The sequence below is a fragment of the Leptonychotes weddellii genome, chromosome 12, assembly GCF_054177405.1.
Source record: "Leptonychotes weddellii isolate Sample4059 chromosome 12, ASM5417740v2, whole genome shotgun sequence".
NCBI lineage: Eukaryota > Metazoa > Chordata > Mammalia > Carnivora > Phocidae > Leptonychotes > Leptonychotes weddellii.
In genome coordinates, this window is record NC_138380.1 from 3,044,421 (window position 1) to 3,067,912 (window position 23,492).

Sequence of the window (23,492 nt, forward strand, 5' to 3'; positions counted from 1 at the left end):
CATGACCTGAGCCGAAGGCAGTCGCTTAACCGACTGAGCCACCCAGGCACCCAAAATATTCACAGAATTCATAAAGCTTCTCCTATGATAAAACTGGTCTGCCCACACGTGTGGTCTCTCCAACCGCATAGGAAACGTGAGAACTGGAGCGATCGCCTTCTCTCTGTAATCCATACATAGCGCCAGGAATGCTGTGAGTACATGGGCACTGCCTGATTAAGGACAAATAATGAACTCGTCACTGTTAATCTCCTAACCCCCTCCCTTGGGAAGGAGGAGGTATGAGTTCTGCACGTTCGTCTCCATGTGCACACAAGATCATCAGACTCCCAGAGACTAAGACATTTGCTGCTTCCTTTGCTACACTGTGCAAAACCTCCTTTGAATCCACAAAAAAAGCCTGAAGAGTGATTACAGAGCGCTGTTGGAAACTGGCAGGAATTTAAAATGACAACAGAGTCACATCTCTGCCAACAAAGCCGTTTATCATTTATCTGTGGGCCTCGTATGGGAAATATTTCTTCCACGAAGACCACATGGGAGTAAAGTGCACGCAGCCTCACAAGGACAGAGAGAAACATGGCTCACCTGTGCTCAGCTACTGATCATTTCCTGTAATTAATATTGATGTCCGTTAATTAGAATGCATCCGAGTCTACCAACACTACAAATCTCGTTACTTTTGTCAGTCCATCTCCTGGAACACTGTTTTTATTCCTTTAGACTTCAGTCCTATTACTCCAGATCCTTTGAGACACTTGCTTTCTCTTCTTATAACTCTAACACTCTTCTTGTAACTCTCAGCTTACTTCTTTAGTATGGAAATCTTTCCCTTGGCGATCTTGGAGGCCACGTCGTCCCGGGAGTGCTGGGGATGGCGGCCACTCACCTGCAGACGGCAGCAGCGTGTCAACCCCATGACCACACTGCTAAGCTCTGATGACCAGCTGGACACCCTTCCTTCCCCACACCTGGGTTTTTCACATGTAAAGGGGGCTAGGACAGTCTTTACGTCATAGGCATATTGTCAGCTGTCCAGAAGGGATATATGCAAGCGCTCACAACAGTGTCTGACATAGAAATCTCTATATAAGGTGATAGGAATTTTTTGGTTATGACCGAATAAAATTTCTGAGGTCCAGAAATAACTTTTTGAAAACATAATTCAACCTGTTGGTAGACAAAAAGAAAAACACCTTGAAAATCTGGACAAATCTTCACATCAAGAATCCTCAGCATAGGGCGTCTGGGGGGCTCAGTTGGTAAAGCATCTGCCTTCGACTCAGGTCATGATCCTGGAGTCCCGAGACCAAGTCCCGCATCAGGCTCCCTGCTCAGCAGGAAGCCTGCTTCTCCCTCTGACCCTCCCCACCTCATGCTCTCTCTCTCTCATTCATTCTCTCAAATAAATAAATAAAATCTTAAAAAAAAAAAGAATCCTCAGGATTTCCCTAATCTAAAATCCCTGTCTTTAATTTCAGGTCATTGTCATAGACCTGCAGGAATCGGTTAGAGCCTACAAACTTCCTGAGCAGATCCTGTTGACAAGGCCCCCTGGAGCATCTGTCCCAGCATCTCTATCTGATTTCATTTAGTGAGGAATCCCTTACATTGGATGGAAAAGAACATCTTTTAAAAAGATTTATTTATGGGGCGCCTGGGTGGCTTAGTTGGTTAAGCGACTGCCTTCGGCTCAGGTCATGATCCTGGAGTCCCTGGATCGAGTCCCGCATCGGGCTCCCTGCTCGGCAGAGAGTCTGCTTCTCCCTCTAACCCTCCCCACCTCATGTACTCTCTCTCTCTCTCATTCTCGCTCTCTCAAATAAATAAATAAATCTTTAAAAAAAAAGATTTATTTATTTTAGAGGGGAAGAGCATGTGTGAGCAGGGCGAGGGGTAGCGGGAGAGGGAGAATCCCAAGTAGATTTCACGCTGAGTGCGGAGCCTGACTTGGGCCTCGATCCCCCGGCACCTGAGATCATGACCTGAGCTGAAACCACGAGTCGGATGCTTAACCAACTAAGCCACCTAGGTGCCCCTGGAAAAGAACATTTTTTGCCACTTTTTTCCTTTATGAAAATATTTCATGTATCGTTTCACTCTTAGAGCCTACTGTATGGGCAGCAATGGCCTTTCCACAGCTCTCGCTTCTCATGACAAATGTATGATTTGAAATTAGTTCAGGTTGGCTTTAACTGGGGACAGGGGTGGGGTTGAAAGTGCTAGATTTAAATTAGGAATTTTTCCTTTTAGAAGGATTTTCCTCGTCCCCCCACATAAACACACACGCACGCATACATACACACACTCATCACTCTACTCCGTGGACCGACGGGAAAACCATTTTTTACCTAAGAGTGAGTGTTCTGCTCTGTGGCAAACAGTATCTCTTCCATTCTAATGCTATTTAGTGGCCAGGATTATGTTGGTAGAAAATCAGTAAGAGACAATTTGATGTAACCACAGTCAATTATTGTTTTGTCCACATGAAGATGATAAGTGCATCCGGGAACTCAAAATAATAATGAGATTGCTTTCACAGAAGACCTTTCTCTCTCTGGGTCCAAAATCATGCCAAAGATAGCAGTGGGTGCCCAAGAGCCAAGTGACCTGGATTAGCGCTGTGTTGTTGATGAAATGGGCATCTTGTTGTAAACAAGGAGCTGGCGATGGCAGAAGGCACCTAAACTCTGGAAATAAACATTTCCTGTGACTAAAAGCCACACTGTCTGGCATTCATGGACCGCTGAGGATGAAGAGGTAGAAGCCGGGCGTCATACCTACCCATAGTACCAACACCATCATCATCAACCTGCACGCACTGCTTATCACTGGGGCTGAGAACCAGTGGTTCCCTTTTAAGGACATCTGGCTTTTATACTTTTTAGTTGACTTTGGTTACATACATTTTATTTATTTATTTTTTTTAAAGATTTTATTTATTTATTTGACAGAGAGAGACACAGCGAGAGAGGGAACACAAGCAGGGGGAGTGGGAGAGGGAGAAGCAGGCTTCCCGCTGAGCAGGGAGCCCGATGTGGGGCTCGATCCCAGGACCCTGGGATCATGACCTGAGCCGAAGGCAGTCGCTTAACCGACTGAGCCACCCAGGTGCCCCTGGTTACATACATTTTTATGGCCTTTCTGTAATGCACCCATATTACTGGATTAATAAGGAAATAATAGGATGTAACACCCTTTCGCATCTCTGCACCCAAACCGCTCCGTGTGTTTTATGAAGACGGCTGAGATAAACCGAGCTAAGCCAACTGGTGAAGGGAATCAGACATGGCAAAGGTGGTGTTGTAATATCCTCCAGGGAGGCTGGCTGCCTTCTCTCTTCTTGAAGAAGCTGCTATGAGTGAGGCCCGGCCATCAGCCTGCACCCTTAGACGCCTGATGTGTTTGGCGTGGGGATTCCTATCGATCTCTTAGAACGAGCTGCACCTTATCCAAATTCATAACCATCGATGTAACTGAGAAAGGTAATTTGTTAATTTTTTAAAAAGATTGATTTATCTATTTCAGAGAGAAAGCACACAGGGGGTAGGGGCGGAGGAAGAGGGAGAGAGAAACTCAAGCAGACTCCACGCTGAGCACGGAGCCCAATGCAGGGCTCGATCCCATGACCCTGAGATCACGACCTGAGCCGAAATCAAGGGCCAGATGCTCAACTGACTGCACCACCCAGGCGCCCCTAATTTGTTAATTTTTTAAAAGATTTTATTTATTTGACAGAGAAAGAGACAATGAGAGAAGGAACACAAACAGGGGCAGAGGGAGAGGGAGAAGCAGACTTCCCGCAGAGCAGGGAGCCCGATGTGGGGCTCGATCCCAGGACCCTGGGATCATGACCTGAGCCGAAGGCAGACGCTTAACGACTGAGCCACCCAGGCGCCCCTAATTCATTAATTTTTTATGAGAAATAAAACGGGCCAGTTGGCCTCAGCGCTCATGTTAATGAATCGGTTGGGTGACATTGTAATCAGAAAGTACTTGCTGAGCCGGACAGAACAGGCAGACAGTGTGAAGTGGCCCCATATGGTGAGGACAGCTTTTTCCTCTGGCAAGCGTGGTGGACATTGTCTGTCTTTTTGCCTCTCTGGGCTTCTCTGTCTGTGTGCTGACCCTTCTATTCACCCAGACGGTCTTCAGAAGTGTTCAGTACAACTGGTCAGATTCCTATTTCTTGCAAAATCATCATGACGAGTCGTGGGCACGGACAGGGTCTCTGGCCACGTGATGGCCGAGGAAAACCTGACCCGCGCCCACAGGGACAATGGCAGTCAGGGCCACTGGATTTCAGTAAGGACAACCTTTCTCCCTTTTCCCTGGGGTTCTTGGGGGGCAATGGAAGACGGTTACTTTTAACCTTACGTTTGTTCAACACATGTAAATAAGTTTTAATGCAAATGTATTTGTGTAACCTCTCTTTCTGCAGTCCTAGGATGGTTCTGACAACCCTCTTGAGCAGTTGCCCCTAGCCGTATTTTAGGAACAAGGAGAAGGAGGTCAGTTACACAGGAGGCAGGTCAGCAGGGGAACCCAGCTCCGCGACCTTCAGCCAAGGTTCAGCAAGATCACCTCCACCAAGGTGAACAGCTCTGCACTTTCTCACGGGACAGAGACCCTCAGGGGCAACTTTCTACCAAGAAATGGCACTTCACTTCTTCCAAACCACCAAGAGCCCCCCCGCCAGGCTGGCCCCGGCTATCTTACAGTTGACAGGCTTTTTGGCTTGACAAGCTGGGGCCGCACACGAGGACTGGAGCAGGGCTAGCCTGGAGCTGTGGGCTGAGATCACAGTGACACCAGGGTCCCTTACCTATTTTCCCGTCTGGCCTCTTAGAAGGCTTGTATGTAGTATGTAATGATGCATACTTTTATTTTGATAAGGGTCACTTATTTGCTTCAGATATCTTCCATTTGTCCTACCAAGCAGGAAAACAGCACCAATGTTAACTATGATTCTATGACTGATGTCACACAGAACATAAACTGCAGCAGTGTTTCATCATATCACTGTTCACAGACAGGACGCGCAGACACACCTCTGGGCAGTGGCACTGGGCAAAGTCACCACCTTGGCTTTATCAAGTAGTGCTGGTCGCTGGGTCATCCCCAATCTTACAGCTCCTCAATGCAGTCCTCACTACGAGCTTTACATCACACTCATCATGAGGAGGAGGGAAGAACCCAAATGAAACGAATGATGTGGCACTCTGTCCACAACCTGGCTGGAATCCCCTGAGGCTGAAATGCACAGTTGACTTCACAAAGACAGCACTACGCTTGGAGCGGGAGAACTGAGTTGAAACCATGGCCGACCACGGCCGACCACTAGCGGTGAGCCCTTGAGCAAGCTGCTTCAACTGTGGGTCTCAGTCTTCTCATCTCTAGAGTGGGGACATGACCTCTGCCCCATCGTCGTTGTGAGTACAAAATACGTGATGATACCGTAGGTCTCAGTATCACATGTGATAAGGGCTCGCTGATGTGTGTTGATGCATTTGTATGCACATTCATTCACTTGCTCCCTCATTCGAGTGTGAAAGGATAAGGGAGCAGAAAGAAATTTGGGCCTATGCTGGACTGTAAGTGACGGGCTTTGTAAAGACCTGCAGAGAGGAATAAAGAAAGAAGCAGGCAGATGACAAGAACTCAGGAAGTGTGATGAAGGACATGGCTCCTCCCTGGAGCCAAGGGCGTGTCCTGGGAAGAACATTCTGGAAGAAACAGGCCAGGGGCAGAGTGGATGGAGCCCAGGAAGCTGCTGGTGTCTGGATGTTGTGTGGTCAGCAGTGAGGACTTACTGTGGCTCTGGGACAGGAAGAGGCATGAAGAATGAGCACTGAGGGCTGCCCTCGTGGGTCGGCTGCGTGGGAAGGAGGCGGGCGGGGGCTGGGGGTGATGCCACACACGCCCTTGGGGGGGGTGCCGAGCCCACGGGCCTCCCAGACGGACGTTCACAGGTAGCTCCATCCTAGCTGAGAAACTCTAGTTCTGACATCACTGATCGTTAAATGCAGGGCTCGCATCAGCCCTGGATTTGGATTTTTTTCTCTCCTTTAAGAAATGTTACCTTACGGTCCATGTCAGCTGTTTCTGTCAGGGACCTGGGGGGCGTGTTTGTGAGCAGTGCCCTGAAACCACTCGAGGCATCTCACAGAGTCAGTGGAGACTTACATTAGGGCCATGACGTGATGAATCCAAGTCAAGAGGCTCAGAGATGTAGAAAACTTGCCCTTCACGTTAGTAACTGGGACCCGGCTGTGGCAACTTCTGTGTTTATGAAAAAGGTGAACGCTCTAAAGGTTCCAGCACTCCCACCCTCCCCCTGTGGTTTGGGCATCTTCATCCGTCTTGCTGGATGTAGAAAACAGAGAGCTACTGGCTAGGGTTAAATTGAATTTGCATCCAGACAGGCAGAAGCATTTGCTTTGCAAGGCGGCTTCTCAGTCTGGGCACTTGGCTCAGGGCAGTACGTCGACCTTGCTCCTGAGTGTCTGCTGGCTGAGCGGAGTCCTGGGGAGCTCCTGAGTGTCTGCTGGCTGAGCCGAGTCCTGGGGGGCTCCTGAGTGAGTGTCTGCTGGATGAGCGGAGTCCTGGGAGCTGGAAAGCCTCAACGGACTGGATAGTTGTGCCATCAGGCTCTGGCCCGTGCCCTGGAATCAGGCCTTCCCGGTGAGGAAGAACCCCAGCATACGGTCCTCTGTACCGTGTGTTCTTAGTGGCTCCAGAAACACTTAGGAGTCGTGTATACGCTCTGGGTTGGTGGTACTGCTCACCAGTCACTCCCAGGGAGGACCAGTGCTGCCCGCCTGTCTTCTTCACAGTGTTGCAGTCAAGATGTAGTAAAAGAATGGATAGGAGAGTCTGAAAAAGCCTACAGTGCCCTCCCAACAGAAGTTACTCTATGGCCTTTGCTAGCGCTGGATGGGAGCCCCGGTCTGCAGACCAGATACCAGGCTCTCCAGGCGTGGAGGGCCCTGCACCCTGCCTTTAAGCTGGGAGGCAAGAGGTACACCCAGCATGGGACCAAGTCACCGGGATAATTTTGGATCTCAGCCTTCCATTGTCCCTCCTCTAAGAGAGGCAGTGCTCAAAAGACAATCCCTTCCCAGAAATCTGCCCAAGAAGGGACGGATCGCAAGGGGCTGAAGCTGTCCTAATGGCTTGGGAGGTGTATGCCCAGAAGGCTATGCACACGAGCAGCCCCTTCAGGGGGTTGTGCTCTGCCTCCCCTCTCTGATTCCCTACCGCACCCACCACATACATCCCAAGGGACCTGTTGTTCACAGAATGCTCCGAGGGCAGCAAATGTGGGGACGAGGAACACACAGCAGGCTGCATGGCTAACCCTCGGTGGCTGTACACGGGACAGGAAACGGGGCAGGCAAATCCGGCCAGTCACATGCAGGGATGGGGTGAGGACAGGCAATGAATTTAAAAGGGGGAGGGGGTAAACAGTACAGCCACTTTGGATAACAATTCGGCAATTTTTTATCGAGTTAAACATACATTTACTGTGCGAACCAGCAATTCTCCTTGTAGGTGTTTACTCATGAGAAATGAAAACACAGCTCCATATGTTATTCTGTATGTAAACATTCACAGCAGTTTCATCAAAATAAGCCCCAAGCTGGAAACAACTCACGTGTCAAACAGCGAACACGTAAACAAATCCCCATGTATCCACGCAGCAGATCGGTTCTCGGCGACAGAACGTATGGAGCACAGACAGGCAACAACGTGGGGCACCGTGGAAAGCGATTATGCTAACGCGGACCACATGAGTGTGACTCCATCGAGAAGACATTCTAGGGGGGCGAGACCACAGGGATGGCGACCCGTCACAGCGGGGGGCGGAGGAGGGCGTGACGGATTGTTTTCTGTCTCGGGGTGGACTTGCTCCTGTGATACCATTAGTCAAAACTTACTGGAAACCTGGACTGTAAAGCCATGAGTTATTACAGGCAAGTTAGGCTGCAACAAGCCGGTGATCATGTACATGGGACTGCCGTCCGCCCGTCCGCCCAGGGGCCTGTCCACCCCGCTGTCCACCCCGTGCCCCTCTCGCTGTCCTCCAGGGCCGCCTTCCTGCTCCAGGATGCTGTGAAGTTCAACTTAAGCCACGGGTGCACGGGGGCTCCGTGTCACCTCTGTAGGGACTGATGGAGCACAGACAAGAGAGGGAGGGGACACAGAAACAGTACCAGATAAAGGAGACAGCAAGGGATACACGTGGCCTTTTCATCATCTGGCCTGTGGCTGGCGCAGTTTGGGCACATGCTGGGCGTGCAACTCTCCTGCAGCAGGGAGGGATGCCCAGCTTGCACTACACACGTCCGGCAGATTCAGCCATCCAGCGCCACCTGCCCTGTGCACTGGGGCGCTTCTCTTCAGGGAAAGGTCTGTGAGCAGGAGGAGGGCTGACCTCAGGCGTGTGGCCAGCTCCTCAGGGGACAGACTCTCACGCCCGACCGAAAAGGGTCCACAGACATGCCTCGACTCTGTGTGACTCAGACCTGGCAAAATGCAGGGATCTGAACCGGCAGCTTCCCCGCCGATCCCACTAGGTGGAGCCCACAGCAAGCTCCCGCGGGCAGGCCTCGACACCTAGCAGGGAGCAGCATCCCCCAGCCCCAGGCTGGGGAGGGAGCCAGGCGACAAACAGCAGGCTCTGTCCTGTTTCCAGGCAGCGGAGCCTTTGCTGAATGTCACTAAATAAAAGGCCGCCACCACCGTTCATCTGAGACCGGCCACTCCCTCTCTGAGTCTGTCAAGAGGACAAGGAAATTAATGTTTCAGGGGAAGCTTTAGTCACTTGTTTCCAGAGAGAGAAGGGTTCAGTTTCCAGGACACTTGGTGACGACAGCAAGTGAAGGAAGGGCAGGCCCAGCGGACCGCAGGTCCCAGCTGAAATCATACCTTCAGAGACTCCCATTTCCTTGATTTGGGGTATGGTCCTGGCATGCACCTTCTTCCTAGTCAACACTGCTAAATTAGTTTCCTCCAACTGTCAGCCAACATCCGAGGAATGCCTCCTAGGATGGGACCGATTCAAGGGACAGGCACGTGAAGTTTAACAACAAGCCGCACATGCATATGGTCACCTCTTTTTCAAATGGGTTTGTGGGCAGCATGATTTGGTGGGAAAGTACAGTTGAAACCAGTTCCTTTTGCATGTAGCTGATGGCTTTTCTGCCAGCTGACCCAGCCCTGGCACAGGAGACTTCCCCATGGGGGAGAGAGCAAGGTCTGTGGGCACCCCTTCTTCAAGGTCACGCTGTCCCTGGACACCAGTCCCTGGACACCAGTCCCCCCGGGGTGCAGACACGGTCAAGCCCCTGCCAGAGAAACCCTTCTCTCTGAGGCCTCGGGATGAGGGAGAGGAATGTGTCAGGCAACGAGTGCATACTGAACACATTTCCAAACTCCCATTCAGAAAAAAATACATCACTTCAACAAGGGGACTAGCCATTTGCCGTGAGAAATGGGAAGATGCTCACCCAGGAGGTCGGGTCACTGGAGGAGGACTCTTTGAGAAGGGGCTGTGGACGCTGGTCGTGAAGGGTCAGAGGATGGGGATGCCAGGCACACAGAGAGCAGCCAGGCTCTGGCACACATGTGGGGGTGTGGGCGCCCAGGAGCACGCCCTGTCTGGGGGCCGCGCTTGCACACACCATTGACGTGACCACGCACAGGAGTGGGGCTGGCACGCAGGGGCATCGCACGCATCTCCCCGCCCTCCCCCTGCTGCTGCACGGATCTCCACATTCTTTCCCACAGAGCCCGGACAGAGCTCTAGACTACTTTTACACTCAGCTCCAGGAAGCCATTACACTTGATCAGAGTTGACATTGAGGGTGAAATTTATTGTGTCCAAATGCAGGGAAGGGGGGTTAAAGAGACTTGGCCATATTATGGAAGATCTCGGTTCCTCCATGAATAGGGCCTGTAGTGCTTTCCACACACTGAAGCAGGCACTTAAATGTACCACCTCATTATTCTACAGTATTTCCTATAACCTTTTCATGAACCCTATGAGTCAGGCATTTTATTTCCATTATATATATGGAGCAATTGGGCCTGGAGAAGCAAAGTAACTCTTCCATGATTACACGGGCAAAGGGGCTCCCTGGGAATTTATTTCCAGATCTATTTGACTTTAAAGTCATGTTCTCTTGAAAATGCTTGCTAAGGTTTGTATTCTGGAGGGAGGAAGGGAGAAAGGGAAGGAGGATTGGAGGGTAAGGGAGAAGGAAGGACAGAGAGAAGCAGCTAGAGTGAGTCCAGTGTAGACCTCTGAGCTGTTCACGGTTCTGAAAATGTGTGAAAGTCAGTAACACTGGGATTCTCCCCTCTCGATGCCGTGGTAGAGACATGCAAAGCGATATTTTAAGGACATCACTTTCTTCTACATTTTACATTTCTTCACATTAGAACATTATACTAACAATCCTATTCATGCATATTCTGGCAGCTGTGAAGGTAGCTGGCTCAAGAGAGCCAGCGTGTGTCTGCCTGGAAGGGCCAGCTGCAGGGCCCCCCAGGGATCCATGAGAAAAAGGCCAGGGAGGAAATGTGGTGAGCCACAGAGGCACTGAGGCGTGCTGAGAATTCTCATTGCTGCCCTCGTGAACTCACTATTTTGAATCTTCTCATGCACCAGGCTCAGCTCACAACAGGACACAGGCTGCCCCAAAGATTTAATTAGAGGGACATGGAATTAACACTGAAAATCTGTCTTCGTTTTCCAGGAGAACACCAGCTACCTGTCATCAGTCTGAGTGTGGTTTCTACACGGACTGGGCTCTGCCACATTCCAAGCCTTCATTACTCTCCACCAGGCCTCCTAATTGAATCCATGCTCCAAACCTCCCTTCCCTCCTATATATGTGTGAAAACTCACTCAGGGCTGCCATTTTCAACACAACTGCTCTAAAGGATCCCTGTGTTCTTACTGTAAAGACTCACCACACGAGGCAGTGTTTAGGTTCCCTGCACTGCAGGCCTATCCTAAAACCCACCCAGCCCCATCTCTACCCACGCAGAGCCCCATGGGAGCACCCCTGCTGTGGCCTGGCCTAGAACTCTACTAATTCCAGAAGATGCTGGCTCATTGCAAAGGTCAAGTCTGTTTAATGACCTTCCCGACCTGGAATATCTGCTCTATGTCTCCATCTATTAAAAGTAACTTGTTCAACTCTTGAGACTCAGCTGCAGCCAGACTTCCTTTATGAGACCTGATGCCCACAGCTTTCTCTTCTGAGTTCAGTGTTTAAAATAGTCACTTGGGGGCGCTTGGGTGGCTCAGTCGTTAAGCGTCTGCCTTCGGCTCAGGTCATGATCCCAGAGTCCTGGGATCGAGTCCCACATCAGGCTCCCTGCTCGGCCAGGAGCCTGCTTCTCCCTCTCCCACTCCCCCTGCTTGAGTTCCTGCTCTCGCTGTCTCTGTCAAATAAATAAATAAAATCTTTAAAAAATAAAAATAAAAATAAAATAAATAAAATAAAATAGTCACTTGGGCCACTTGATTTTATGATGTTACAGAGTTTGTGTCTTTTCTTTTCAACAGGATTTTGAACTTCTTAAGGATGGCAACCATGCTTTTGTTACTCAATGGAGCATTTCAATAAATACTCATTGACTTATATTGTCTTGTTTGCTTCCACTGGAGGCAAAACAAGAATGTCTTAAATATTAATTGTGGTAGGTCTAATTGAGATGATATAAAAAAGAATGCACTGAGCACTGAGAATTATAGATAGTTGAGGCTACAGACATTTCTTTTAAGACAGACATTAGAACATCCATCACATGGGCATTATAATTACCCAAGTGTCATGGAACAAGCCTTAGCTTTGAGAATTTTATTGTTATAGGGGTTGTATCATTCCCCTCCCTGTAACAGAAAGGATTTCAGCTGGCTAGGAAGTAAAGTCTAATAATATTTAATTTGTTATTACTTTGTTTGCTAAACCCCACATTGCCAATGCCTCCCAATTAAGAGATATGCCAGATTTTCCTTAAAATAGATTTATGTTATAAAAGGAATCATTTTTACCAGTCCATGTGATCTTCAGGACGATCCTAATAAATATGAGAAATTATAATCATACAGAAATATATATATTTTTGGGCGCCTGGGTGGCTCAGTTGGTTAAGCGACTGCCTTCGGCTCAGGTCATGATCCTGGAGTCCCGGGATCGAGTCCCGCATCGGGCTCCCTGCTCGGCAGGGAGTCTGCTTCTCCCTCTGACCTTCCTCCCTCTCATGTACTCGCTCTCTCTCATTCTCTCTCTCTCAAATAAATAAATAAAATCTTTAAAAAAAAAAAAAAAGAAATATATATATTTTTAAAAAAGCACTCAAGCCAAAGAAAAAATTCATTCCAGAAAAAAGTTATGTCAGGAAAATGTCAAGAAGCAGCTAAGTCTACAAAAATACTTCATGAAAACACTCATATGATGCGTCCTTAATAGAAAATGTTTAACTGGCTATAGTCTCTATTAAAGAAGATGGTTTTATTTTGCTGATTTTCTGACATAAAAACTTAGTGAAACATTTTATGTTAAGAATGACTAGCTTTAAATCTGCCTTAGCAAACAGATTTGAGTAAAAGATAACATGTCTTTTAAGAATACACTTTTTGAACATTTAGTATGTGGAAGTCAAACAAATTTTCCCTTTGGTTTTAGATCTTTGCATAGATGAAAACCCTGCTGCCTTGGGATTCTCATTACAACCCTAGCCAGTGTGTGCGGAAGGACGGGGCTCGGCTCCCACCTCAGACAGAGGTCCAAACTCTGAAGGAGGAAGTGAGAGCACGGGACAGGGAGGGCCTCTCCTGGCTCGTGAACCACACCGTAGAAAGGGTATACCCTTCCTTGAATTCTTCTGCCACTGGCAAAAAGCAAGGAAACCAGATTCAGACGGCACTGAAAAATTAATTCAACCCTTCTCCGTGATGGGTTGGAAAGCCTGAAGCCAAGACAACATTCAAGTTATAAATGACAACTAATCCCATCCTGTAGCTCGAACAGCCTCGGGCTTACAGTGAAGTCTTTAGGGGACAAGTGAGGAAAGAGAAGTGAGAAATTGGGAGAAATGTACAGATGTGTGTCTTCAGAAGCACCAAGGAAAGCTCTTCGCTTTTGGTATGATAAGTAATGTAAATCCTGATAACGTAACACAGACTTATTTTTGTTTTAAAAACACAGTTGCGCTTTCCTCTCTACCCCAAATCTACGTGGACACAAGCCTTAGAATGTGGGCTGCGTCCTTCTCCTGCCATCCGGTGGAGCGCCTGCTCAGGTGACTGCTGGAGTTGTCACTGAAGCTGCAGAAACCTGAGGCCTGAAGCCTCAACCATGGTCTCATTAATACAGATTAGATGTTGACAATACATGAAATGAATTGATTCATTTTCCATAAACGATCTACGTAACAAAGAGGGAGAGGTGGGTGGTCAAGCACTGCCAGCTTTGGAGATGCTACGTTGGTGCACAGGGTGATGGGACGGCCACAGACCTTCTCGTCCACCCAGGGTTCTTTACCAGTAAACGTAACGAGTCATCTGCTACATCTTTCAGTCGTATAATAGTCCTCAGAAAAGAAATATTTTAGCACCACTAAGTCTGATCTTTACAGCTCTAACGTAACTCAAGGGGTTGTCTTGAGAGCACGGGGTTCGGAGTCAGCCAGGCTGTACGTGAGCTAGGAGATGCGGGGCAGCTACGCCTTACAGCTCTCACTGTAAATGCGGGTAGGGATGCTTTTCTTGCAGGCTACTCTGCTGGGGTGTAGGTGCATGAAAGTCAATTTATAAATGATGGCAATTATTATTACTGTGATGATTAAAAAAAAACCGAAGGCAGCCCGTTATATGTTGACATTCTCTATGGGGGGATCATCATCATCATCATCAACACTGAAAACAAGTCGTAAACACAGACTATCTTGTCCTCTGGTTTGCAGCTGGTTTAGGTCAGGTTGTCCAAATCTACTTTTTCTAAACTCTGACTGATGCAGTGAAGTATTAACACAATGTATTGAGCATCAGATGCTTTTACAGTTCTGAGTTTTACAAATATATAGAAGATGGAACAAAAATATCTGTCACCTATAATACATTCCATTGTCCTACAATGGGCACATAAATCTCAAGGCTTAATCATACTCCTGCCTGCCGTGAGCTTTGAAGATGCAGAACTGCTTGAAAAAATAAGAGAATAATTCCTCCTTAGTGGAAAACATCTGAGTTTATATTTAAAATATGCTTTAAATGAAAAATTCCTATGGATACTTCATTTTTACCACAGTGGCTCATCTTAAGTTTCTTTGAACTTGATTTGTCTACTCATCTCACAGAAACTGTTAATCTCATGTTGCTGCATATCTACATACATCTCTCCTTTGTCTGAAGGCCAAATGAAATTATTTTCTCCATGTTTGTTTTCCAAAGAGATGCCCATGTTCTACTTAAACTTAGTAGAAAGCAGATGGACACAGTTGTAAACATCCATGTTGCTGGTTCATGCTCTCCTATTAAACAATACTTTTCAGCAATTCCTGCTGCTTGTTTAAATTCAGGAAAATGAGGATGCCTCCCTCAAATATTCATAGACAATCCATACAACACCAGCCACAGCATTTCCAGAGCCCCTCCCCTTTCCAAAGGATTGTGAAAGAAGCCCCAGAGGGGTGGAGGAGGGGACGAGGAAGGAGGAATGGAACAAGAAGGCTGGAGGTGGGGGAGGGGAGAGGAGGAGGGGACGGGGGAGGATGGGAGAGAAACAGAAAGCCATCCCTGCCTCTCATTCCTAGTTCAGCAGCCCTTCTCCATGTGTCTGACTCAACAAATGGCTTCAGCAAACTTTAACCAGTGTCTTTTGCTGCCTCTGAACTCCAGAGTTGAGCTCCTGATAATGCATCCCTGTGCTGTGTGTGAGTATAGCTACCCAACACTGAAAGCCTTATAAAATCATGCATGCTCTCATGTCTGTCCTTCCCACACACAGGTTTGGGTCCCAAATCATGCATTTTTGAGAGACCGGATGAGCTTAGGGGTGCCACTCTATTATGTAGATAACCAGAACACTGTGGGAGTCCTGGGGCTATCCCCCCCACTCGCCACCCCTGTACCTGGGAGGGCCACAGCTGATTACAGGGCAGGGGGGTGGGGAGATAGTCCTGCCCTGCAGGACCTCAAGGGGAAACCTCGGCAACCAGAACAGGAGATAAGTGGCTTTGTTCTAGGATGGGGGGCTTCACAAATGGGCAAGTAACCAGATTCATGGGACCCCCTAGAAGCTGGATACAGTTAGCCAGGGAGGAGCCAGGGAGGCCCTACAACAACAGGGGACTTCATGGTCAGAATTAAGCTGCCCCATTTCCTGCCCTTAATTCTATGAATTAAGCAACTACTCAGGGTTCTACCCTTTCTTTGTTCTGAGTATTTCTCATTAAAAGAAAATGAAAGAATAATCTTACCCATGAGGAATTTTGCTCAGGACATAATATCCAGTGTAGGAGTGTTGGTATATCTGAAACAGACAAGACAAAAAAAGAAAGAAAGAAAGAAAAAAGCAAGCATTGAGACAAAGGCTGTGACCATGATATTTTTCAAATCACTGTGCATCCTAAAAAACATCAGTGGAGGAAAAGTAGTTAATCAGGAGACCTGGAGGCAAAGTCTTTCACTTACTTAGAAAGTTAATTTGCATATCCTGTTTATTTTACTTTCTTCATTTGCACATTGTTTACTGGGCAGAGGCTTGATATTGACCCCATAGATGGCTGATTTGTGATTAAATTGGGGGCACAGATTTCCAGCTCAAGGACATGTAGCACAGGACGAATGAAGAGGTCACCAGAGGCTGTCAGTCAGCTAGACCCAGCACACCAGAAGAACCATGTACTGTGGGAGTTCCCTGTAAATTATGGCAAATTCCATTGTGCATCCTCAGTGAATACTGAAACCAAGACAGGCTTAACTGGGCAAACTCCTGTCCTTCTGTACAAAGTGATGTGCATCTTTTAGCTTCAGAGAGTGGTCAATAAACTAAGAACTCATTACAAGAGGGAGTGTGGCTTTTAAAACTAAGGTAACAAAAAACAGTGTTTCCAAACTCCTATAACCCCCAACCTGAAGCTTCTCTTAAAATCTTGAGCTAGGAGATGATTCTCTAACCCATAAATGCAATGACTAGAATGCAAGGGATGACCACAAATGGGGAGAACATGCAGTTCAAGAATTCTTGGCATCCTTCACCTCCAGCTTTCTGGATAGAGACCCTCCCCAGAGCTGGAATGTGATGGATTATCTTCAGGGTTGAAGCAAGAACATACCGCACTTCTCTTTCTTCCACGCGTGTAACTTCTGAGAGTCAAAAACCTGTGTGGGGACATGTTCAGTGACCAGCATTTAAAACCACCTTCCTAAAGGTAATGGGTGAGGCCAAGGGAGATAGGTCCAGTGTGAAGCATGTGGGATAGAGGAATGCACTGGGGTGTGGATGATGGAGTGAGCCTGAGAAAGAGAACAGGCAGGACCCTGCTAAACTCACTGACTCCCCGCCTCGTTGGGGCCCCTGGATTAACTTAGAGATAATCAGAGTGGATCACAGTTACTGGAGAAAAAGAATCCAGATATAAAAGTAAACAGCAGCCCTCAAGTCCCAAAGTTCTTTTGCTTCCGAAGATCCTGAGACTTCTGCACCAGAAATATGGGGCCTGGGGGGGCCTGTGGGAGGGAGGTGGGTAGGCATTTAATGAGGAAATTTGTCCAAATACTGCTTTCCTTATGAGTAAATAGCCAGTAAGCCAAAGAATCTGAAGGAGAATTTCCAGACCTGCCCCTGCAATCTGAGAAGGAGCACACAAACCCACTCTGCTGTTTCTGACGTGATGCCTGGTACTGCTTCCCCAGGAGAAGGGAGGGCCGATCCTGAGTAGATTCCTGGTCACAGAGCACCCACCTGAGGACCCTGTGCTTTGACTAAACTGCCTCTGGGATGGACCAGCTCCCTCAGATGCAAGAACAGAAACTCAGCAGACACACCACCTTTGTCCGAGGTCAGGGCACATGGTGCTGTTACACGGTGTGCTTAAACTCTCCTCCAAAGCCACCTGTTCATCCTGTTCATCTCACTCTAGTTTCATGATAACCCAAGCAGGAAAAAGGTGACCTTTGTTTGCTAAAATAGGAAAGTGAGGTACAGCAAGGGCAGAGGAGAGAGGAAAAGGAAGGAGAGCGGAGGAATGGAGGCAAGAAGGAGGAGGGGGAAGGGAAGAAGGGGTGGTGCCTAATTCCAAGGGACTTGATCGAATAGAATGTGGCAGAAATCATGGTGTGAGACTTCTGAGATCGGGTTGTAAAAGGTGTTGTGGCTTCTTGCTGGCTTTCCTTTGGATCACTGCTCTGGGGAAAGACAGCCGCCATGCTGTGAGGACACCTAAGCAGCCCTAAGGAGAGGTCCATGTGGTGAGCCACCAAGGTTCCTCCCCAGCAGATCGCCAACAGCCCACAAGGAGCTGAGGCGTCTTGCCCACAACCACATGAGGGAGCTTGGATGCACAAAGTCTTCATCCCTAGTTGAACCTTCAGATGATGTAGCCCCGGCTGACACTGACAGACCACGAGCCAGAGACACTCAGATAAGATGGTCTTGAATCCCTGACCCACAGTAATTTTAAGATAAGAAGTGTTGGTTGTCTTAAGCTGTTAAGTTTTGGGTAGTTTCTTATACAGCAATAGGTAAATGGTATATCTAGTCTAAATCCAGAGGGAAAAAGGTACCTATTATATCAAATGCGGACAGACTCTTAAGTTACTGGACTCCCTCCCTATAAACCTCCAGCCACTTCTAAAACAAACAGATAAACAAATTCCTTATATCAAAACAGTTTCAGTACAGAAGTGAGGTGCTGGGAAGGCCACTCATAGACCAAAAACCCTGAGGGAAGTCTTTGAAATGGCTGTAGAGAACATTCATGGTGATGCCAATGAAGCTGAGGGTATAAGCGGCGAGCTTTCATGGAGGTGAGGGGTGCCAGCTCCTCAGCATCCAGGAACTCACTCAATGCAGGTATTAGCATCCTATTCTGAAGATAGGAAAATTGAATCCTAAGGAATTCAAATTAAGTTCAAGCAAGATTTGATCTGAAGTCTCTCTCTCTCCAATCACTACACTGGAAATTGCCTGAACAAAGGGCATATCTCTTAACTCAAGTTACAAGTCCAAGTTGATTGCTGTCAACCGAAAAATCCAGGATACCAACAGATAAAACAATTATGCAAAATTTTGCAGTTGAAAGAATATTTCTTTAATCCCTCTGGAAGCAGTGATTTCAATTCATCTTCTGGTTATGCCATTCCTAACAGACACGTAGAAGTTGATCTTAGCACTCCTCTTTAAACATACCACTAAATAACTCTGAAATTCAGCCCTGGGAGTATCTTCTGACTGCAGCCAATGAGAAAAAGAAGACCGAATTAAAATAATCTTATATGGGCAAGGGTAAGAAGATGGGAGAACTACCCATTCTCCATTCTATGTGTGTAATATGGGGCAAAAAGGAAAAAAAAAATATGGATGGAAAATGTTGTGAAATATCTGGAAAACTGAATCACTAATTAGAAAGATTCCAACAAAAATGGGACAGAGTCAAAAAGAGACAGGGAGACCTGAGATGCTGGATCTGCCAAGGATGTATATGAAAGAAGCCTTCCGGAGTGAACAGTTGATGCAAATGGGACCCTTAGAAATGAAAGTGCACTTAGGATTTATGTGTTACTCTTTAAAAATTAGCAAAGGGAGAAGGTGATGTAACAGTCTTCTCTTTGCTCCAAGATGGAACTATCAAACAGCATTCTCTTCCACAAAATATCCTCTCAACCCAGAGCCAAAAGAACCACAGGCATAAAAGAGACTACTCTTTAAAGAGCAAATGCCTTATCTTGAAAGGAATTTAAAAAAAAAAGCTACATCTCCTTGAAAGAATTTGTTCCTCAGAAAGATAAAGCTTCCCCCCCACCCCCACCCCCGTCTCCATCTGTTGTATTTGTGTTTCTTTCTTTAAAATAGTCTCTAAATACTTTTTTTTTTAAAGATTTTATTTATTTATTTGACAGAGAAAGTGAGAGAGCACAGGCGGGGGGCGGGCAGTAGAGGGAGAAGAAGAAGCAGGCTCCCCAATGAGCAGGGAGCCCGATATGGGACTCAATCCTAGGACCCTGGGATCATGACCTGAGCCAACCATCTGAGCCACCCAGGTGCCCCTGAATACTTCTGATCATGGGGAAAAAAGTACAGAGTTGGAAGTTAGTAAGACTGCATTCAGTTATTTTTCTAAGAGTGCACTTTTAGAAGTTCACAGATTTGAGTTACTTTGGTTTCTTCTTCACAAATTTCTCTTGGAAAATTAATATATAAAGACTTGTTACCCAAAACACCATTCACAAGATGGGAAAGCAATTTCAGCAAATTTTCTTTCTAATATATCATGAAAAATAGTTGCTATTGGCATTCAATAATTGGAATAAAAATAACCAGTCAGAAGTCTGTCATGGGGTGAGTTCACATTTGGTTTGCTTCTTCTATTTCTGAAACATCTGCCCACACTTCTTATCTTCTCTCCTCCTCTGCTCCCACGGAGCCATACTTTTTATTTGTCTATGGTCTTCACTACCTCAGCCTCATCATACACACTCATGCCCCACCATACACACTCATGCCCCGCTCTGCACACTCATGCAGACTCATTTTGTATCTTCTTCTTCTTCGATGAAATCATCCACTCCTGTAGTTTTAAACCAGATTTCCACCTAGACATCCCTACCTCATGCCTCATAAGCACCAAAAACTCAATAGTCTCCAAAATAAACTCTTCAACAATCCTAAAAACCCAGTTCTCCTTTGATATTTCCTATCTGAGTTGGTGCTTTCATCACTCAGTATACTGAGCTAAAATCAAAGTTCTCCTTGACTCCATTCTTTGCCTCCCTTGACTTCCTGCCCCAGGTCAATCCATCCTCCAATGGCACTGAATTAACTTCTTTAGTCCTCTTCTAATCCACCACCCAGTCTTCACCTCTATGGCCTCACTGCAGATCTCCCCTCCAACTTTTCTCTCCTGCAGAAAGAAGCTACCAGATCCCTTTCCAAGATCAACCCCTGAGGTCTCCACGCCACTCCCTTCTGCTCCTTGGTGAACCTCATGACTCTTGCCTTATAGGTTTTGTAAAAGACCCTGCCTTACATGTTTCCCCACTCCCTGTCCCTAACTACCTCTCCCAAATTTGTAAAATAGAACTCAAATCTCCCCTAAAGGATGGTGGAGGAGTAGGGGACCCTATTCCAACCAGTCCCTTGAACTGAGCTGGATATCTACCAGACCACTCTGAACACCCACAAAATCAGCCTGAGTTGTAAGAAGATATATCTGGATCTCTATGGTGGTTGGTTTCGAGGTATGAAGCAGGGAGCTGTGATTTTGGGAGGGAGACTTCGGGATCCTGCACCGCTGGAGCACAAAAGTCTCCCGCGCTGGGGACTGGGCACAGACTCGCAGACCGGTAGTGGCAGGGAACGGACTTTACAGGGCAGCCCACTGGACTGAAACCTGGAGGTGCGGGGGCACACGTGTGAACTGGGGGCGGTTGGTGGTTTTAGAAGCACAAAGGGCAGAGACATGCCTGGACCTGGAAGCGAGGGCTGGGAGTGCAGCTAAGGGATGCACAACCGAGGACATTGCAGTTTATAGCAGCACAGACAGAAACAGAGACAGTGTGGCCTGGAGAGCTCACTGAAGAACAGACTGTGATATATCTGTTCTGAGGCAGAGGGTTGGAAACCGTCTCTTCTGCTTTGACTCTCAGAAGAAATGCAGAAAGCCACCAGGGAAAGCTGCCAGAGAACGAAAGCCCCAAAAAACCAGTTTTCACTGAGCCCATCCCCACCCCCAGGGGGCAGGACAACTCTGTCTAAAGAGGGTTGCCTGAGTAACAGCGCAGCAGGTCCCTCCCCGAGAAGACAGGCTGGGAGAACAAGAGGCCGACAATTCTAAGGTCCCTAAAAAACAGGTGCATCTTGCTTGGGTTGTGGTCAATAATTCGGACTCTGTACATTCCCTCAACCACCCTTCAACAGAATGACTAAGAGGAGGAACCCCCAAAATGGGAAAGACTCAGAGACTGACTTCTGCCACAGATTTACAAATGGATACAGATACAAGCAAGATGTCGGAAATAGACTTCAGGGTAACAGTTATGAAGATGATTGCTAGAATGGAGAAATCAATTAATGACAACATAGAGTCTCTAAGGGCAGAAATGAGAGCTGATCTGGCAGAATTTTAAAAAGCTATCAGTGAGATCCAATCTAATCTAGATAATCTAACAGCTACGGTAAGCGAGGCAGAAGAATGAATTAGTATCTCGAAGAAAAACTGATAGAAAAGAAGGAAAAAGAGGAGGTCTGGGAGAAACAGCTTAAAATCCATGAAAACAGAATTAGAGAAATAAGTGACGCCATGAAATGTTCCAATGTCAGAATTATCCCTGAGGGGGTGGAGAGAGAGAGAGGCCTAGAAGATATATATAAGCAAATCGTAGCTGAGAACTTCCCTAATCTGGGGAATGACACAAACATTCATGTCCTAGAGGCAGAGAGGACCCCTCCCAAGATCAAGGAGAACAGACAAACGCCCCAGCATGTAATAGTAAAACTCACAAATCTTAGAACCAAAGAAACCATCTTAAGGGCAGTTAGGGGGAAGAGATTCCTTACGTACAGAGGGAGGAACATCAGAATAATGTCAGACCTATTGCAAGACCTGGCAAGCCAGAAAGGGCTGGCAAGACATATTCAGGGTACTAAATGAGAAGAACATGAAGCCAAGAATACTTTATCTAGCAAGGCTGTCATTTAGAAAGGATGGAGAGATAAAGAGCTTCCAAGACTGGCAGAAACTGAAAGAATATGTGACCACTAAGCCAGCCCTGCAAGAAATATTAAGGGGGGTTCTATAAAAGGAGGAAGACCTCAAGAGTGATATAGGACAGAAATTTACAGAGACAATCTATAGAAACAAGGACTTCACAGGCAACATGACGATAAATTCATATTTTTTCAATAATCACTCTCAACATGAACAGCCTAAATGCTCCCATAAAATGGCACAGGGTTGCAGATTAGATAAAAAGACAGGACCCATCCATATGCTGTCTACAAGAGACTCATTTTTAACCTAAAGATACATCCAGACTGAAAGTGAAGGGGTGTAGATCCATCTTCCATGCCAACGGACCTCAAAAGAAAGCGGGGGTAGCAATTCTTATATCAAACAAATTAGATTTTAAGCTAAAGACTATAGTTAGAGACACAGAAGGACAGTATATCATTCTTAAAAGGTCTATCCAAGAAGATCTAACAATTGTAAATATCTATGCCCCCAACATGGGAGCAGCCAACTACATAAGCCAACTGTTAACCAAAATAAAGAGTCATATTGATAATAATATGTTAATTGTAGGAAACCTCAATACTCCACTCTCAGCAATAAATAGATCATCTAAGCAGAAAATCAACAAAGAAACAAGAGCTTTGAATGACACACTGGACCAGATGGACCTCATAGATATATACAGAACATTCCACAGTAAAACAACAGAATACTCATTCTTCTCAAGTGCACATGGAACTTTCTCCAGAATAGACCACATACTGGGTCCAAATCAGGTCTCAACCAATACCAAAAGATTGAGATTATTCCCTGCATATTCTCAGACCATAATGCTTTAAAACTGGAACTCAATCATAAGGAAAAATTTGGAAGAAATTCAAACACCTGGAAGCTAAAGACCACTCTGCTCAAGAATGTGTGGGTCAACCAGGAAATCAAAGAATGTAAACAATTCATGGAAACCAATGAGAATGAAAACACATCTTTCCAAAACCTATGGTATACTGCAAAGGTGGTCCCTAAGGGGAAAATACATAGCTATCTGAGAATCACTCAAAAAAATAGAAAAATTCCGAATTCACCAACTAACTTTATACCTTAAAGAACTGGAGAAAAAGCAACAAACGATGCCTAAGCCACATATTAGAAGAGAAATAATTAAGATTAGAGCAGAGATCAATGAATTAGAAACCAGAAACACAGTAGATCAGATCAATGAAACTAGAAGCTGGTTCTTTGAAAGAATTAGTAAGATCGATAAGAGAAAGGATCCAAATTAATAAAATTATGAATGAAAGGGGAGAGATCATGACTAACACCAAGGAAATAGAAACACTTATTAGAAATTATTATCAACTATATGCCAATAAATTAAGCAACCTGGAAGAAATGGATGCCTTCCAGGAAACGTATAAACTCCCAAGACTGACACAGGAAGAAACTGACAACCTGAATAGGCCAATAACCAGTAACGAGATTGAAGCAGTGATCAAAAACCTCCCAAAAAACAAGAGTCCAGG

At 46.4% G+C, this 23,492-nt stretch overlaps 1 protein-coding gene across 1 annotated transcript in view; it reads right to left on the bottom strand.

Annotated features, from left to right (window-relative positions):
- DPP6 (dipeptidyl peptidase like 6) overlaps positions 1 to 23,492 on the bottom strand; it is a 545,484-nt gene that overhangs the window by 149,680 nt on the left and 372,312 nt on the right. The window contains exon 5 of the mRNA XM_081800883.1: positions 15,499 to 15,551. Within this exon, the coding sequence (XP_081657009.1) occupies positions 15,499 to 15,551 (53 nt within the window). The remainder of the gene's footprint in view (positions 1 to 15,498; positions 15,552 to 23,492) is intronic.